Source organism: Ailuropoda melanoleuca, chromosome 14 (assembly GCF_002007445.2).
Source record: "Ailuropoda melanoleuca isolate Jingjing chromosome 14, ASM200744v2, whole genome shotgun sequence".
Classification (NCBI taxonomy): domain Eukaryota; kingdom Metazoa; phylum Chordata; class Mammalia; order Carnivora; family Ursidae; genus Ailuropoda; species Ailuropoda melanoleuca.
The window spans coordinates 89742549-89760922 of record NC_048231.1 but is presented as its reverse complement, the minus strand read 5'-3'; the positions used below and the strand labels follow the sequence as shown (position 1 = coordinate 89760922).

General features: G+C 47.2%; 1 protein-coding gene across 11 annotated transcripts in view; it reads left to right on the top strand.

The window, feature by feature from the left end:
* Nucleotides 1-18374, top strand: part of ALPK2 (alpha kinase 2) — a 143924-nt gene that overhangs the window by 97633 nt on the left and 27917 nt on the right. For 9 of the 11 annotated variants that reach the window (XR_002143966.2, XR_004620508.1, XR_004620507.1 and 6 more), the window contains 4 exons: nt 5149-8356; nt 11470-11617; nt 15076-15203; nt 15310-15345. Coding sequence is in view for 7 of the 11 variants with exons in the window: in XM_034643335.1 (XP_034499226.1) it covers nt 5149-8356; nt 11470-11617; nt 15076-15203; nt 15310-15345 (3520 nt within the window). In the remaining 4 variants the exon portion in view is untranslated. Of the gene's footprint in view, nt 1-5148; nt 8357-11469; nt 11618-15075; nt 15204-15309; nt 18251-18374 lie in introns of those variants that run through there. The other 2 variants (XR_002143967.2, XM_019806443.2) reach the window with 2 other exon arrangements.

Here is an 18374-nt window from a genome sequence, read left to right as displayed (position 1 = left end):
CCTTGCTTCCTCTCCTGGAGTGTCATTGATAGCTAAAATCCACCCATTGGACCGTTGGCTCAACTTGTCAAGAATTGTTATTTATCTTTTCCACGTACAGCTTGTCTCTTCAGCTGGATTATAAGCTATTTGAGAAGAGGGATCTTATCGCTTCCCACCTTCTATTGTTAGTGACTAAATTAGTCTCATGCACTTTGTTGGCATTGAGGACACTCTCGTTAACGAAGAGGAGTGTAACTCTGAACACCACGGGGTGGATGAAGAGATGACACACGTTTCCTAAGGGGTCCTCCTCAAGAGGCCAAAGGTTTGAAAGGGCCAGTGAAGGAAACAATGCGTTTGTAGAATGAGAGGCGTGTTGATAAAGAAGGGTTGGAAAAGGTGGTGTAAGCCGAGGGTAGGTTTTCAAGGCCAATACTGCTTTCAAGAACAGATTTGGAAGTGTTACTAAATTTGGTTCACCATTTCCTCTCCTCGTATTCATTCAGATGTTTACTCATGCAGCAAAATTAATGGAGCCCCTACTATGGGCTAAGGTTCTGGAAATTCAAAATGAAGAACAGAGTCCCTGCCCTTAGAGCTTGTGAGGAAGCTGACAGATAAACAAGGGGTCATGTTGCATACCGGGGACCATTACAGTCTTCTACCCAAAATGTCTCAGGAGCCCAGAAGTGCTAGCTTTCAAATTAAGGGGGCGTTCCCAGCCTTTTGGTGGTGTTTGCCTTAACTTCTCTTGTTAGAAAACTTGAGTTGGAAAGGGCTTTATAGCCAGGCTTGGCTTTAAATCCTGGTTCTGCTATTGATGGTGGAACCTTGGGGAGATTTCTAACCCCTGAACATCAGCGACCTCATGTGTCAATTCTCAATTGATTGGCCCTCAGCTCCTCATGCACCCTTCCAGGTATGCTCACTGAGAACGGAATTTCATTAACCATTTCTCTGCTCAAGTAAGCTCAGTGCGAAGTGTTCTAGCAGAAGGTGCTGGAAGGACACTGCTGGAGGGGGACAACCCTTGGCATTTTCAGCATGGGGTGTGTGTGTGTGTGTGTGTGTGTGTGTGTGTGTGTGTGTGTGTGTGTTTGTGTGTGTTCACCCCACAGAGCTGGCCCCAGCCACAGGGCTCAGAGCATGGCCCATCTGCATCCTTGTGGCCTTGGCCTAGGGATGATCTCCTGCAGCCCTCTCTACTCAGGAATGAGAGCTCTGCATGGCCCCCTCTCTGCATGGCCCCCTCTCTGCAGGCCCTCTCTCTGTACCAACATCTGAACTCCCGTGGCCCCAAATACACAGAGCTGTCATTCCCTGTCCCTACTCCTGCCACATGTTGCCCACCGACTGTGAAGGCCCCAGCTCTGCCCTTGCCAGGGCCTAGACCCCGCTGCACACCTCTACTCCAGGTGCTGACTGCCTCTCCCCGCCTGCGTGTGGAAGTTCTGTTGCTCACCCAGCAGCTCCAGACCAGCTCTGACCTGGCTAACCCAGTGAACTTTTCTGTCATCTGGCGGCCTGTTTACACCTTCTCCAGCTAGGACTGAGCACCTTGCAAGCAGTCCTTCCTTGGTGCCTTCCCTCTCCTTAGAGCGTGCTGGGGTTTCCCAGCACCTTACAGTTACTCTTCCATGCAGCGAACAATTGTTGATATTCAGCTCCCCTTACTTAATGTCCTGTGTGTTGCTGTCTTCTGATTGCACCCAGGCTATTCACCTCTTCAGCGAAGAAGGGAAGATGGTATCAGTCTTCCAGATTTACTTGGCCAATCAAATGAGAAAGCCTATGTAACGCCCAGGGCTCACTTCTCTGCTTATCAGTGTCGCTCAGTTTTCTCTTGGTCCTAGCCACTACTTTCTTTGCACAGAGAACAAGGGAAGCTCATGTCAGTGAGTGCCGGGGATTTGGCAGGATGGTGCCGGCAAACGTGTGGTTAGCCTTGGAGGAGGAGATGGAGGGTCAGAGAGACCAGAGAGGTCACTTGGGGTCATATGTACAATACTATACTGAGCTGAACTCAGTTGCCCAGTCCTCAGAGCCCACACTTCATGCATCGCACTGGGCTTCCTCCTGGAGCCCCAGAGCCTCCCCTTCTTTTCACCTGAGCGAGAACAGTTTTCTGACCACCAGAGCCCCCCTGAGTCTCCGTGCTCCCTCCGTCATGAGACAAGCCAAGCAGCAGGAGAATCACTGGCTGGAGTCCTTTCACAGTGACTTCACTGAGAGATCTCCTCTTAAAAGAAAGGTCTGACTCATTTGAAAGGTGTGAGTCTGTGGTTTCCCTCTCTCTCTGAGTCAGTCTCTGAATGAGACGCAAGGAGCCTGCCCTTGGAATCCAGTCTCAGCCTTGACAAGTATGCCCTGGGCTGGTAAAGGCTCCACTTTGAGAAGATCTCATTGTTTCAAATCACATTTGTGGAATTTCACATCAGCAGCGGACTGTTTGTGTAGTTTGCTGCTTGGACATAATTTCCAGAAGGCCAGCAGTCTTCGTTATACTCACTGATGCTTCCCCAGTGCTTAGACTATAACTTGGTACATAGTAGGTGCTCAGTAAACATTTGTCAAGTGGATGAATTCACAGTCAAGGATTTGCCATGCTTCTTTACGTGTGTGGGGCTTCACTAGGCTATTTTAAAGTGGGATTTTATCTTAAAAGCAGGAGAGAGTATCCCTTAATAGGAACATGACTGTTTTGGAAATCAAGGCATGATACCATGGCTAAGCTGATATCTCTCAATGACCAGAGTCAACCCGATTAAAATTTATTTGTCCTGTGACTCACCCTCTCCAGAAGCTAGTGTCTGATAGGTGTCAGCATATAACTCTTTTTTTTTTTTTTTTTTTTTTTTGTAANGCAATAATGGGTGTGTAACATCCCAGTAAGTAACAGAGTGGCTTTTTAACTGGAGCCCTTGGAAAAAACTTGTCCAGTGCCTGGCAGAGAGTTGTACACAAGGCAGCTACTCCATAAATGTCTGTTGCCACTGAGGATAATGCAATGATGACAGGATCTTAAAATAAAGGACTGACAGAGGCGGTAGAAATTCAGGCCAGGGAGGAAGGCTCAGGAGAGGGTCGTGGTGTTTTTAACTGGACAGTCTTCTTTCACTTCTCAAGTCATGATCAGGAAACTACTTACACTTTCTGTGCTTAAGATTTCAGTATATTTGCACTACCGCTCATTGTGAAAAAACTGAGCCAAAAAAGCAAATGAAAAGAGCATTCTGTAGATGTGTTATAGAGATTCGGGTATAGGGGTGAAACCATATACATCTGAAACTTCTTGACACTAAGAAAAAAAAGATACCTTGTGTCTTATTTCCCAGAAGTGATTTCCCTTGTTTTCCCTTTTCCATTTTAATGTGATGGGGGATATAGAAAGAGAGTACATACATTTTTCTTTTTAGAAATTCCGGGATGTGAATCAGTAGTGTCCCTGCTTCTGGTTAAAAGTCTTTCTTGCTTTATTTTTTTAAAATCTTTTTTTTAAAATAGAGTTTTCCCAAAGTCAAGAGCAGACGGAAGTCCAAAGCGCTTCAGATTTAGAGGTTTAATGGGCGACATTGGCTTGAGCTGTCTGAACTGGTGGATGGTTCATTCATTTACTCCTTCTTTCAACAAGTGCTTACGGTGCACCTGCTGGGTGCTAATTGCTGTAACAGGCCTTGAATACCACATAGAAGGGGAGCTCCTTCCGGATGGGCACATTGCCTGGGCTGTATCCACGTCACCTGGGACACTCCCCAGTATGCTAGAGGCCTTCAATACACACCCTTGCTGAATTGACGATGGTCCCAGCCCTCATGGAGCGTCCAGCGCAGGAAATTATACTACATTTCTTCTTGTTCATTTAGCATTTGGGTGCCAATAAGATCAGAATTAAATGAACATCAGGGTGGGTTTAAGAAGATAAGAGGGGAATCGCTCACTCGTGGCAGCAGGCAGCCTTGGGGGTGAGTGGGGGGACGTGAAGCTATGATGTTCTGTTCCCCACTGATAAGATGTAAAGGGACTGACTGCAGGGCAAGAAGACCCAAGATTCTTCTGTGTGATTTATGGGAATGAGTCTCAGGACTTGGAGCCACACTGTGCCCAGAACATTCCAGGTCAGCTTTGTTAGATGCCAGGAGACTGTCTCCTCCCCTCTATGAGCCCATTTATCAGTTTCTGCATATTTGAAGGGGGCTGCTCCAAAGCAGGAGTACTGGGGGCATAAATAGAGGTACTTGCCAAAATTTAGCACCAATTCCCTTTTTGTTGGCTGGGCATGATTTTGATGTGTGTTGAAATAATTTATGGGTTAAAGGTTTTAAGAGACAAGAACGTAGTCCAAGATCTTGTTGTTTCCTTAAACAATAGCCACAATGTCACAAAACCGTCAGGGTTCACTCCTCACAGAGTGAGCTAACTTTCCTTCCTTCCTTCCTTCCTTCCTGCCTTCCTTCCTTCCTTCCTTCCTCTCTCTTTCTCTCTCTCTCTCTGTGTCTCTCTCTTCCCCTGAATCGTCTACTTCTCGTCGACGTGGTTTGCCTGCCACAGGGCATCTGTTTTAAAGTGGAAGAGGCATTCTAGAATTCTATAACCTTCCTGGGGCAGAAATAATTGGCAGTGCTGATGGCCAGACGTAACCCATTCCTTCACTGGAGGCAGGTTCAAAGGACAGGCCTTTCTCTGTTCTTTAGTAACATTATTAACCAGCAAGCTGTCATATTTTGGGGACAAAGGCTGTTCATTGCTACTTTACAAACACTGTATGTTTCATTTGTTATGATCATGTGAAATGTTTCTTTCTGGAGAGATACACACAAGCCCTGGTAACTTAACTTGACCAAAACAGTTTACATTCAATTTATTTCTGTCTTATTTCCTGAGAGAGAGACAAGGAAGTATTAAATGATGACTGTCAGAAGGCTTTTTGCTTATAATAGGGAATTTGACCAAGGGTCCCCTGGAACGCAGTTGCTTAAATGTGCATTTCTCCGGGAAGTCTCTAATAGCTAGAGAGGGTTTGGGGACCAGTGTTCAGATTTCAATCCTTGCTGCGACTCCTCTTGTCCATTATTGCAGTCATCAAGGATTAACATTCTTGGGCTCCCAGGAATGCCCAATTGTGTTCTCCTAGGAACAAGTCTATTAATATCACTTTCATCTTCCTAGGTGCAAATTCAGGAAACAGCCAGGGAGAGAGACTTTCTCAGCCCGTTGCCAACTTTCTCAGATCCTGCTGGGGAGCAGTCTGCATTTGCTGGGACCACAACAAATTCCTTCCCCAACACAGGAGGGATCAACGAGAAAGACACACCACTGGCCCAATGCCTGGAGCGAGGAAGCTGTACTCGATGCCCGCAGCATGGAGAAAAGCAAAACAGAAAAGACCACGCACTTGGAGGGTCCTGGGAAGACCTAGGATATGAGCTGAGCATCCCAGATGCCAATAACGAAAATACGTCCCCCTGGGAGCTTTCAGTGCTTCTCTCCCAGGAGGGCAGCGCTGACCTCTGGGAGTCCAAGGCTCTCTCTGTTGCTTTCCCTGAACCCACAAATACCAGCCTCACCCCGGAAACTCTATGCGATGGGCCAAGGGGCAGGGAAGCCGCGTGCGTGTGGGAGCGTCTTGGAGCCCGTGACCAAGGAACATGTGAAACTGCGGATTCTCCTGCTGGAGCCTCAGCTGATAAATGTTTGCCTCAGGAAATTTGCTCTATGGACCTAGAGCTGGCGGAGAGTCAAAGCAAAGGATCTGATTCATGGTCTCCTGATAACGAGATGCCAGGCATTCTTTCTCAAACAGAAGGTTCTGAGCTTCCACAGTCTCCACGCGAGAGCAGCAAGGAGCGAAACTCCGCCATGCCCCCTCTTTTTACCAGTACTTTTACCTGGAACATTTCACAAAAAGCCAGTGAAGGTGGCACAGGGGAAAATTTAGCAGAAATGGAGAATTTCACCTCCACATTGGTCTCCATAGTACAGGCTGGCCAGGAGAGGTCAAGCCCCGGCAACTCAGGAGGGTTTGAGGAAAGACAGCCTCTGTGTTCTGAGAATAGCTCTTCTGTGCAGTTTCTAGAAGTTGGTGACGAGAGCCCCAGTATCAGTGTCCCCGACACGACAGATACACCAGCCAGAAAAGGTTCAGTTGTAATGTTTCCTCATGAGAAGCCAATGACTTTAACTGCTAATCTTGAGTGTCTTCAGGTGACCAGGGAGAGTGGGGACACATCGACGGTTACCATGTCCACCAAAGTCCACCCAGCCAAATACCGCCCTGCTTCAATTGCTGAGAACAGTCATGCACATGGTCCCAAGGAGAGTTCACCTCAGGCACTGGATGAAAACATTTGCCAGCTTCCTTCCAACGCACAGTTGGGTCATATCTTAAATGATTCCACACCCAAATCGCTAGAAGAGCCCCTCCGCATGCTTCCCAGTGGACCAGGAGTCCACGTCCATGTTCCTCAGCTTCCAGAAGTAGAGGGCTTTTGCTGCAGTTTTCCACTTCAGACTGATAACCGTTCTAGAAATAAGAGCCTGACTGTGGACAGAGCAGACAGAAGGAGGCTTGAAGAGAATTTCCAAGACAAAGAAAGTGAAACAACACAGAGAATCCAGCAAGAGAGCTTACCCCAACAGAGTTCTCCCGAAGATGATTTCCAAGAAAGTTGGCCCACGACAGCTGTTGCCCCAGGGGAATTAGACCCGGTGTCCTTGGACCACTTATCAGCAAACTCCAAGGTGGAGAGAGGACAGAGCTCAGGCCTGGGGACTAGCATGTGCAAGGTGGCTGAAGCCACTGTGGAAGATGGGGGTCAGGCTCCAAGACACATTCCACCTCTCTCTAATATCCCCCTGGAAATGTCCGGAGGGAGCGGTCCAGGACTTTGGAAAGCAGGCAGCAAGCTGAAGATTATAACTCTGGAAGCTTCCATTCCAGAAGTCTGGCCTGCAAGACAACCTACAGGTTCCGAGTACAAGGAGTTGGAAACTGGTCCCATAATTCCTGACAGGGTCTGGGCTGTATCTGATGTTCTCAAGGCTCGCAGCCCTCAGGCTGAGTCTGGCTCAGCCCTTGTTAATAACAGAGAAACCCACAGAAGTGGAAAACCAGCCAGCCGTGCGTATTGGAGTAGTCTTTCTTCCAAGTATTTGAGCCAACCCAGACTCCGAGAGTCATCTGTGGACCCCGTAGATGTCACAGACTTGCTATCAGAGCCTTCCAGAACTGGCAAGAGGGAAAGTGTTAACAGTGTGAGTCAAAACCAGGAGGAAAACCAAATTCAGGCAGATCACGCTGCCTTCTTTAAACGGTTTCTGACCTGCCCTGAAATTGTAGAGTCATCTGTGGACCCCAGGGCTGAAGCAGGTGTGATGGTGTGTGCCCGGGCTGAGACAGCAGGGCCTTCGGCATCCACGCCAGCTGCCGTCAGCGAGGAGAGGAAACGAAATGATGGGCACGTGGGCCAGAGACTGGAAGTCCAGCCTGCCATCTTGCAAGTCCCGAGTCCTGACGAAGGAGGGGGAATGCTTCCACATGGTTGCGGAATAAGCCAAATACAAGAGGGCATCGTGAGAAGCCCAGGGGAGGCTGAACGAAGTAAAAACAACAAAGCAGAATCCGTTTTCCCCACTTTACCTCTTTCTGATGGCCCTGCCGTGATGACTCATGCATCTCTTGGAGTTGATACTCACAACTCCTCGGGTCAAATTCATGACATCCCCGAGCAGGGTTTCGTGGAGCCCAGAAACCACCGAGACGCATTTTCTGACTCAAAGGAGAGAGGAGCCGTTGAGAGTGAGTGTGGGAAACAGTCACCCTCTCCCAGTGGTCTCACTCAGTTGCCTTTTACCTCATGGGCTGAAAGAAACATCACAAACTTTGTAAAAAGCCACAAAATCCAGGAACCTACGACGGAGGAGCCCTGCACTGGGGAAGCCAAACCCGCAAGTGCATCGGGCTCCCTGGCTGTGACCTTGGCATCTGTGGCAGTTGAACGTGCATCAGAGAAAGTTCCTAAGACACTGCAGGGCCCTCGTCCACAGGGCTCCAATCTGGGCAATGGGCGAAAACCAAGGGAAGAGAAGCTCGGGCCCACGGCCGCCCAGACCCTCAGCTTCCCAAAGTCTCCTCCAGCGGGGAGCGGTTCCAGGGAGGTCAAGAGGCAAGAAACCTCAAGGAGTGGACATTTAACTGAGGGGGTGAAGGAGAAAATTCTGTCCAGGGTGGCCGCCCTGAGGCTGCGACTGGAAGGGAAGGAGAATGTCAGAAAAAGTTCAAGCTTTCTCAAAAGGATTCCTGAACTTGAAACGTCGGCATCCGGTGCAGATGAGACACAAGACACAAAAAAGGCACCTTGCAAAAGAGAAGGGAAAGGTGAGGCTCTGTCACTTTCTGTCGTTGTTAACATTTGGGTTTGCGAACCAAATGCCTAGTTCCTGTCTGCAGATTACCAGGCCCCACCTCCAGAGTATCTGATTCCAGTTTCGGGCTGGAGAAAGTGGTTTCTAACAGGTCCCCAGGTGATCTCGAGAGAGAACCACTGAAATAGGCTGCCTGGAGGTGGGCTTAATCAAGGGAGCATGATTAAGATGACTTTCTGTTTAATTATCCTCTAAAAAATATTTTAAAAGATAAACAGAAGCAATTCATCAGTGTGGCTAATTAGTATAATTAAGTAGACCACACACTAAGCAGGATTTACAGAAAAAAACATTTAGGTACAATTTGGGAGTCTCCTCTTTAATTGGTGATTTTCATTAGAAACAGTTTAACTGAATCCTGGGTTTTCTTCCAAATGGGAGCATAAGATTTCTTTCCAATTCACCCTCCTCTTTATCTGAGTCAAAAGTGCCCTGGGGGCTCCGTTCCGGGTTTCAGACCCCTTGAGGCTCAGAGCCCTTGTAACTGCAGTCACTTCTGCTTTGCTGGGGGTGTCACCTTGACCCCAAACTCCTTCCCTTAACCCGAACTTTAGCCTCTTTTATTTTAGAGCTCTTCCTTCCCTTCCCATGGGTGGGAGGAGTCAGAAGGGAAGACATGGCAGACAGGTGATGCCCTCTGGCCATCTGCGAGTGTGGGAGCCCGACGCTGGGGCCCCCTTAACCCGAAGCGGGGGCTTTGTTCCTCCTGCCCGAGTTTCCAGACTTCCACACTGAAGCTCAATTCCCCATGCACAGCACATGGCCCTCAGCCCCCGCTGCAGACAGGGTTCAATACCAAACTCCCTTCTAAACGTTTGGGAGCATCCAGCCGGGTTTCTCGAATATGTGTTTTAAAACATATTTGAAGTTGGGGCGCCTGGGTGGCTCAGCCAGTTAAGCGGCTGCCTTCAGCTCAGGTCATGATCCTGAGGTCCTGGAATCCAGTCCCAAGTTGGGCTCCCTGCTCAGTGGGGAGTCTGCCCTTCCTTCCCCCTCTGCCCCTTCTCCTCTGCCCCTCTGCCCAGCTTGTGCGCTCTCCTCTCTCACTCACTCTTGCTCAAATAAATAAATAAAATCTAACAAAACCCCCAAAACCAAAAAAAACATATTTAAAGAGGATGAAGCAGTATTTTAAAAGATCGCGAAAGTGGTTTCAGCCCCGAGGGAAACGTCTATTTGGAATCCTTGTCCGTGGTTATTCGAGTTACCGTAGGAACAAGGACTGTGCAGGTAAGCACAGGCTAGTGGAGTTTGCCCTGGGCGTCTATACGGCCTATATGAGCACAGGATTCTGGGAGGGGGGCGCTCTTGCGCCAGAGGAGGGGGGCAGTTAGTATGTGGCAGGGGAGGGCAGTGACTCAGACGACTCCAAGAAATGAAACTGAGTAACCTTTCTTGGGGACATTCAAAGCTTTCTATCCACGGGGACTGCTCTAGCCTTTCCCCTCGACGCTTGGCCAGGGTACACACAGAAGAACCTAGCCACAGTCCCAGGGAGGGCTTCCTTTTAGCTCCTTCCTCGCCATTCCTCCCTTTCCCCCACACAAACAGGGATCCTTTCTAAAGCCCCGAGGCCTCTTGTCCCAGCCAGCTTTCTAGCTTTCCAAGACCTTCATTTCATTCCGCTGCCCACTGTATGCCCTTCCCTCTGTTCCCCCAACTTTGCATTCAGAACTTAGAATGGGAGTTGGATGGGGTTGGCAGCTGTAGGAACATTCGGGTAGCCACAGATCATCATGAGGACTGCCACCCCATCGTGTTGGAAGGGCCTTTGAGGAGTTAGGTCCCAGATGAGGATGCAGGCTGGGTCAAAACCCTGGACCGAGAGTTTGAGACTATGGGCCTCAGCTAGCTCCGTAGGGCCATTTGCACTGAAATGGGTGTTGCTATCAATGAGCACGTGGTATGTTTTCTCTCTCTCCCATCATATTGTTAGTGTCATCAGCTACTTTCTAGTTGGGGGATTTGTTCCCTGAGCAGCCCATTATCACTTCCTGGGAAGAAAATAAGCTTTTAAATATGCATTCTGTGGCCCAAGTGTCTGTTGGCATCAGGAGGGATGAGAGGCACCTTTAACCCATTGGTGACCTCACAGTAGGGGGATTTGAGGGAAAAGGGCAAACAAAGCGTCAGCATTGAGGACTTCTGGTTTGGCCGTGGGTTACGTCATGTTTTGGGTTACCACAGCTGCGGAGTTAGGGAACTTGGTCTGCAGAAGCCTGACACCACGTTTTCAGTAACCTGCTGCCAAATCATTCTGCCCACCTGGCTGGGTCAGCCGTCCTCCTCCCGTTCTAATGTCTGTGCTGCCGCCCAGTGGCTGCCCTGAGTAATGCTACATTTCCCTGGCCTGCGGCGCACTCCTCCCTGATTGAAAAAAGCGATATTCAAAGAGCGCAGGCTAACCCCCTGGGGAATGGTTTCCTGCTGGCTCTTACTTCATTCAAGAAGACGCTTCTCTTTTGCTAATGAAATTGATATCAGACATCACTGCGATCCGTTAGGATATCTTCAGCGAAGACAACTGGTCAAGGGGAAAGATGGATGAATACTATTCGTAAATAACTTACTGTTGAGTCGCCTTTTGTGTCTGGGGGCTTCACCACAATTACTTGGATAATCTGGATTTTATTCTGCTCCCTAATCCCCAGCTCCTGACTTTGACCTGGACCGTCTGGTGATCATGAAAGCATTTCTATTTGGCCCAGGTTTATAGACTGGGTATCCACAGTCCCCTACCCTCTTCTTTAAAAAAAAAAAAAAAAAAAAGGTCTCTTGCATTCTATTTCACTTTTGCATTATAGATCTCACTTGGGGAGTTTTTAGTAATGAAAAATGAGATTTTTCTATTAGATTTATTTGTTCATTTTCTAACTGGGCATGCCACATCTCCCCTCGGACCTTGGTTTCCTCATCCCTAAATTGAAGGTAATAATTATTATACCTATTCTTGGGGATAATATTCTTGTCAGAATGAAATGTGATACAATGGGAAAGCCTTTTCTCCACTGTGAAGCTCTTTGCAACTGTTGTAAGAACACTGACCTGCAAATATCTGCTTTCCAGCTCCGATCTTACTGAAAAAGATCCAAGCAGAGATGTACCCTGACCACTCTGGGAATGTAAGATTAAGCTGCCAGTTTGCAGAAATTCATGAAGACTCTTCTATCTGGTGGACAAAGGATTCAAAGTCAATCGCCCAAGCGCAGAGAAGGTGCGGTATTTGCCTGGTCACTTTCCATAGCTGTTGCTTGTTCCATATCGTAGTTCTTAAAGAAAATGATTATAGGAAGTAAAAAAGGAAAACTGAAGCCGAAACCCCACACCCAAAGTACCCAAGACGTAAGTAACCAAAGACAGATGTCTAGACAGGGAAGGCCATAGAGGGTTCTTACCTGAGCTCTGCCACCCCTGAGTTTTGTGGCCTCAGGAAGTCAGGAAACCTTTCATGATGTTTCTAGAATCAAGGGAACAGGTCAGACCATCTTCTAGCCTGAGGTTCTGTGGTCCCAAGATTACAGAGCTCTCTTCTGTATGCCTGTGAATTTGGCTCTGTTTTCTGTTGCATAAATTCCCATGAGCCTGACAAATTTCAACACTAAGAAGGTGAGTCCAAAGGAAGAAAAAAAGGAAAATGACCTCTATACCATAAGGTAATAGAAAGTAGCAGCTTGGAGGGGGATGAAGAGCCATGTCTGAGATGGAAACTGCTGTTTATTTCTGGGGCTCTAGGATGCAGAAGACAGGCTGGGGGGAGAGAGGGGGGTGAGAATCATTGCTGAACGTTTCCATGTGGAACGAGCCTGATGAGCGGCTTCCTAAAGCACTTGCGGGCAATCCATGCTCGTTCATGCGGACTGTGGACCTTGGGCTTCATCTGACTCACCTGAGGGGGCGTGGCTCACAAGATCACGTGGTTCAGTGGCACCCACTCTAACTCAAACAGTCCCAAGGTGCTTCTTTCTGCCAAAGGAGGTCCCCGTTGAGCTGTCTGAATCACGGGCGATGTTCCTGCCCCCTTCATCTCGTGACAAGCAGCCTGAAAAAGGAAGAAAAATCCGAGAGCTTTCTGTCTAATTAAAAATGCCTGCTTGGAACATCTGTCTGGAAATTATGTCCCAAACACAACTATGGCAGATCTGAGCTATAGTTTCTTTTCCATGACATCACTCCCGAAAATCTAACTGGCTTGTGATGGATGGAATAATGCCTTGCTGCCTAAAACGTTGCCATTATCCTGCCTGCCTTATGTATGGCTTAAGAAGAATTAAAATGGAGAATAAATGACTTGATTTTTAAATCAAGGCTGCTCCCTAGAGCTTTACAGGAAAGAAGCACTCATTATTCATTTAAAAAACTTTCTGTAGCTGTCAGCCAAGGATAATTAACCAGCGGGGTTTTTCGCAGTCTTGCTCTGAGCTCAGAATGGGCACCTGAATCTTTTGCGTCCCTTTTCCATTTGGGATGTCTTTAGAAAAGCTAACCTCCCTTTGGGGCACATATGACAGTAGCAGGCTTGCCGTGTTCTAGTGACACGTGGCCAGGCCTTTATGTTCTTAGCAGGGTTGGCTTCATTTCGTCTTGACAGCACTGGCTTAAGTGCACTCATTTGTGTTTTCTGTGGTGACACTGGGGAATATTTGGGATTCCTACATCCTCTGTATCTCGAGAAATCATTTCTATTACTTCAAGTGGCTTTTTAAATGTTACCAAATTTCTTTCACCCTTAATTCCACCCTTAATTCCAGTCCCTCCAAGAAGTATCTCACTGCCTTGTCAAAACATAATTTTCAAGAAGTTGAAATCTCTCCAGCAAGTACAATATAAACATGTAGCAAAGATCTTTTTCAACTCACTCAATAATGAAGAACCAGTAAGATGGTAAACCTGTTCAAAGGAACATTTGAGGGATGGAGATTTATATAGTCAGGCAAACGAAATGCAATAAATAATACTTTTACAAATAAATACAAAACTGGTTAATATTTGACAGGTAATAAACACTGGGGATTATCTTTTCTCCTAGACAGAACCTATAAATTGCAAGTTAAAAACGCCTCGGGGAAGCGGGCTGTATGTAGAGAGCAAAGTCGCGCACAGAAGCTTTCTCCCATAATTAAACTTGCCTTGGGTGAGCCCGTTAAACTGTGACATGGAAGGGCAGGAAAAGGCCTCCAAGGTTCTCTGTCGAGTATCAGAGAATCAGGGAATTTCTCAGGCAAAAGAAAAATGTTCGCGGGGCAATTCTAGTTCTGCCCCCAGCCTTCCCGGCGGATCCTGACCTCCTCTTACAGGGACGGAAATGCTGAACTGACCAGTAGGCCACAGAGAAAGACACTGCCCCAGCCCTTCTGTGACTCATGTTTCCCAGCCCAACAGGAAATCTTCTGCTCATAACTGGACCTGTCCACTTTCAAGCACGCATTCAGCATGTGTTCAGAGGCTCTGTCAGTGGATGATGTATTATGATTTTGTGGACTTTTTTAAAAGCCATTGGTACATGAAACATGTGTGACTTGATGTCCCCCAAAAAACCAACTGATCATGAATACTTTGTGCAATAAGCAAGTGAGATAGTCAAGACAAGTGGGATTTGTGGTTGAACTGTGAACTGACCCCAAACTGAAACGGACAGACCTGGTGAATGTTTAACAACATTCACAGCAAACTGCAACAATATTTAATGGAACTTTTTGGCTACAAAGTAAGTTTTAAGTCTGAGACTTTGGAATGAAGACTGGAGCGTTAGCCATCATTCCCATTATCCCAGATTTGAGGGCAGTGATCACAGATCACTTGACGAGGCAGCATAATGAGATCAAGGTGAGGACTCCAGACTCAGGCTTTCTTGGTTCAAGTCCCAGCCCAACCCTCATCAGCTGTGTGACCTTAGCTCACGTGCTTGACCTCTGTGTGCCCCAATTCCCCGTCTGTGAAGTGGAAAGAGTAATACTACTGTATCTCTCATTGGATTGATCCGTGCGCAACATGAAATAGACGTTTAAGTCATTAGCACAATGCCTGGCGGGTACCAAGTGCTCAATACACACTAGCTATCGCTATCACCATCATCACCATCATCACCATCATCATCACCACCTCCGGTTTTTCTGTTCGTAGCACAGTGCCTGGAACTGAAAAATGTTGACTGGGTGGGAGGGCGGATGGATGAATGGTACTCAGTAGGGGAGTATCCTATTTTAAAAAACACCCTCAGCCACACATCGTTATTTACAATAGAGACCCTCTTTCTCTTGTCCCTTATTGTGTCTGTGTTTAGATTTGGGTTTGGAATCTTCGGGTTTCCTTCAAGCACAAGGCGCCTAGATTAGTAACATAATTGGGGTGAATTCTGAGCAGAAATGTTCATGACAGCCCCCAGAACTCACATTTCTGGTTCTCTGCTCTACTAGCGGCAGCCAACCCCGCCCCCCAAACGTTTCTGTATTCATATTGCATGTGGGAGTGAGGATGTTAAACCCAAATCGCACCGATCGTCCCCTTACAGATGAGTGAATTATTTAAACAACGTATCGAGATCTTGTACTTCAGCCAGCCCCCTGGCCCAGCTCATGAGTGCAGGGAAGCATGTGTTTCTTTCTCCTTAAGCGTATTAGAAAAATCCAACCTCGGAATGATGAAGCGTTCAAATATTCATGTCCCCTATTGCAGTGCAGGCGACAACTCCCCCGTGTCCTTGGCCATCGTGCAAGCAGGGCCGAAGGACCAGGGCATCTATTATTGCTGCATCAAGAACAGTTATGGGAAAGTGACCACTGAGTTTAACCTCACGGCTGAAGGTAAGCCTCGGCTGCTCAGTTTCAGGTGAAAACCACGAGCTCTACGCGCCCCTTCCAGTTCAGAATGCCCATGTGTACTGAAGGCACTCTCTCCTTTGTCTTCTAGTTCTGAAACAACTCACGAGTCACCAGGATATGAAAGGTAAGCCAGTCTGAGCTGGATGTCAGGACGCGGGCACTCCATCAAAGCATGAAATAGCTTCTGGAATCAACGGTAGAAGCAGTATTCCCATCGACCAAGTAGGAGTGAGCGCAGGAACACTGAGACAGGACCGACAGGTCATGAGCTAGCTCAAGCGAGTTGCGGGGCCTGTAGTAAGTGCGCTGTTTATGACAGATCAGAATGTAGCTTGCACTGGGCGAGCACACGCTGGCAGGGCTTTGGGGTAAGGCTTCTTTCTTCCTTTAAGTGTCAGACTTGCATCCAGCCCCTCTGCAGGGGGGTTTCAGGGTCCCGCAATGACGCACTCTGTTTTGTGTCTTCGGTTTACTTTGCGGTTTGACTAACTGAGCTGATTCCAAAGACAGCCAGGTGTCGAGAAGAGTAACTCCAGTCGTTTGCATCTTAATGAAAATGAAAGATGGGCTTTGGTGCTTTCCTTTGGCGCTTTGGCACTGGTGCGGCAACCTTGTAACAATGGCTCCTGAACGGTCACCTGCCCGGCCACCATGGAGGACAGTATGGTGGAGTCGGTGCTTGGCATGTATTTCCTCTTAGTGAAAATTACCTGTCCCCACACACCTGCCCATCCCCACCCAGTGGTGTGCTGGGAAATAAGTTTAAGGACCTGCCCAGGGTGGGGGGTGGGGAATGGGACAGGACTGATTTGTTGAGCTTTCTCATTTCTGTGGCGTACTCTCACCACGGCCAATTTTAAACTGCCAGTGTGGCATCGAGAAAACACGGAGCCAGGACGAGATGCCCTCCAGCAGCTGGAGCGAGCCGACTGCAGCCCACCTGTGCACGCGCCCACCTGTGCACGCCCGCCTCTGCACGCCCCCCTCACCCACGTGACCACAGCTTTTAGCCCCTCATAGGAGCTTTGGTCACTTTTCGAAGAGGTGTGAGTAAAACTGATGACTCAGTTGGTCTAGCATCATAATGAAATTTACCTCCGGCGCTGATGCTTAGATGAACGAAACACCCGAAATCTTTGTGAAGACAAGACAGTAAATGCAATTGTGATAGAGAACGCCTAGTTCATCAAAGGCAAGGAGCTGGGGTCTTGACTTAGAAGTCGTCTAGCAAATACGTATCGTGATATTTACCCAAAACAGCAAACACAGGCTCTTTGCAAACCTATTCAAATGCTACGTACCTGTTTTTAGTGTGGTGTGTACTTGTATAATTTTAGATACTTTTTCCATGTCTGCCCCCCATCTCCCCGAAAGTCTAAATATGCAAAAGGACGTCCTTCCTCCTTATACATGAGAAAACAAAATGGCTTTGAGAAGAAGGGTTCTCTGTGTCAACAGCTTCTTAGCATTACTTGGGCTTCACACCCCAGATACTTGCTATGACCTCGTTCATTTAGGTTGGCATAAACTTATTTTTCTAGGTTTTTTCCACTTGGGATGAGACCCCAGTGGGGATGAGCTGCTGATCACCCTATGGAAATGGTGCTGCTAGTGTGACCCTGTGATTCCAACTGGAGGGCTTGGGTCTAGACCCAGTGATATCTCCTCCTCCCAGTGTTGGAACCCCATGACTGGGGGGTCCAGTGACAGTGACTCACCAAGCTGGGGAACCCATACTTTCCTCCCCATCCCCTTGATCTTTCAGATGAAGAAGCCTCAAATGACTTCTTTATCACCTTTCTTATTTGGAGGAGTCTCTCTCACTAAACATTTTATTAGTTGAGTTCTCCAGAGGAGGAACAAATAACATTTTACAAGTCGGTCTCTAATTAAAAAACTAATAAAACCAAGCTTGTGGGAAAGCCCAAAATGACTGATGGTCCAAATAAAACACAAGCTAGCAAATTTAATGATAGCACAGAGGGCTTTCAAAGAAAAGTCCTAAGATTTATTTTTTTCCCTTTCATTGTTTTATCTTTGTTAAGTAGACATTTCTGTTGGAAATTATAGACAGGATTGTTAATTATACCCAATATAGTACTATATAAAAAATTTCACTTATTTCTGAGCACATAGTCTGGAACAACTTTTGTGTTAAATTTGATGCATTTTTAAGTACTCCGTGCACTCATTTCTGTTAAGAATAATTGAGTTTCAGAAATTTGGGGGATTACGAAGGAAAATAAAATGGGGTAAATATAGCTTTTATTTACGGGGCTCTGGTGTGTATACAGAGAACACTTCCTATATTCTTTAAGTGGTATTAGGGCCCAGATTGTTAACATGAAATTAATCATGTAACTAAAATTGGGAAGATTTGGGTCATATAAAAAAAGCATCCCTTCTTCATTTTGTGATCCGATTTTAAAATTTAACAAAAAAACCTATACTCTTCTCCATAGATTAAATTTTTTTTCTGGTTCTATCACTGAGGTTGAAATCTATGATACAACGATCTCCTTAAAATTTGCCTGGGAGGCACCTGGGTGGCACAGTCGGTTGGGTGACCGACTGCTGGTTTTGGCTCGGGTCATGATCTCTGGGTCCTGAGATTGAGCCCCATGTCAGGCTCTGTGCTCTGCATGGAGTCGGCTTGGTTTTCTCTCTCTCCCTCTCCCTCTCTCCCTACCCCCCCCCACATGCATGCACTCAGTTTCTGTCTCTCAAATACATAAATAAATCTTAAAAAAAAAATTGCCTGGGACAGTGTCCCATGTGCCTGCCTGTTCCCCTGCTTCTCCACCCCAGTTCTCTCTAGAAAACAGGACAGAGTACTTGGCCAGAGGCTTCTGCTCGGATTTGTGAAATCTTGGAGGGTCTTTCTACACACTCTTCACTGGCACCTTCAGCCTTTTTCCTATATGAACCCCTCTGTCCCACCTCTCTCTCCCTTTTCCTTCCTTCCTTCCTTCCTTCCTTCCTTCCTTCCTTCCTTCCTTCCTTCCTTCCTTCTCTTTTCTCTTCTTCTCTTCTCTTCTCTTCTCTTCTCTTCTCTTCTCTTCTCTTCTCTTCTCCTCTTCTCCTCTTCTCCTCTTCTCCTCTTCTCCTCTTCTCCTCTTCTCCTCTTCTTCTCCTCTCCTCTCCTCTCCTCTC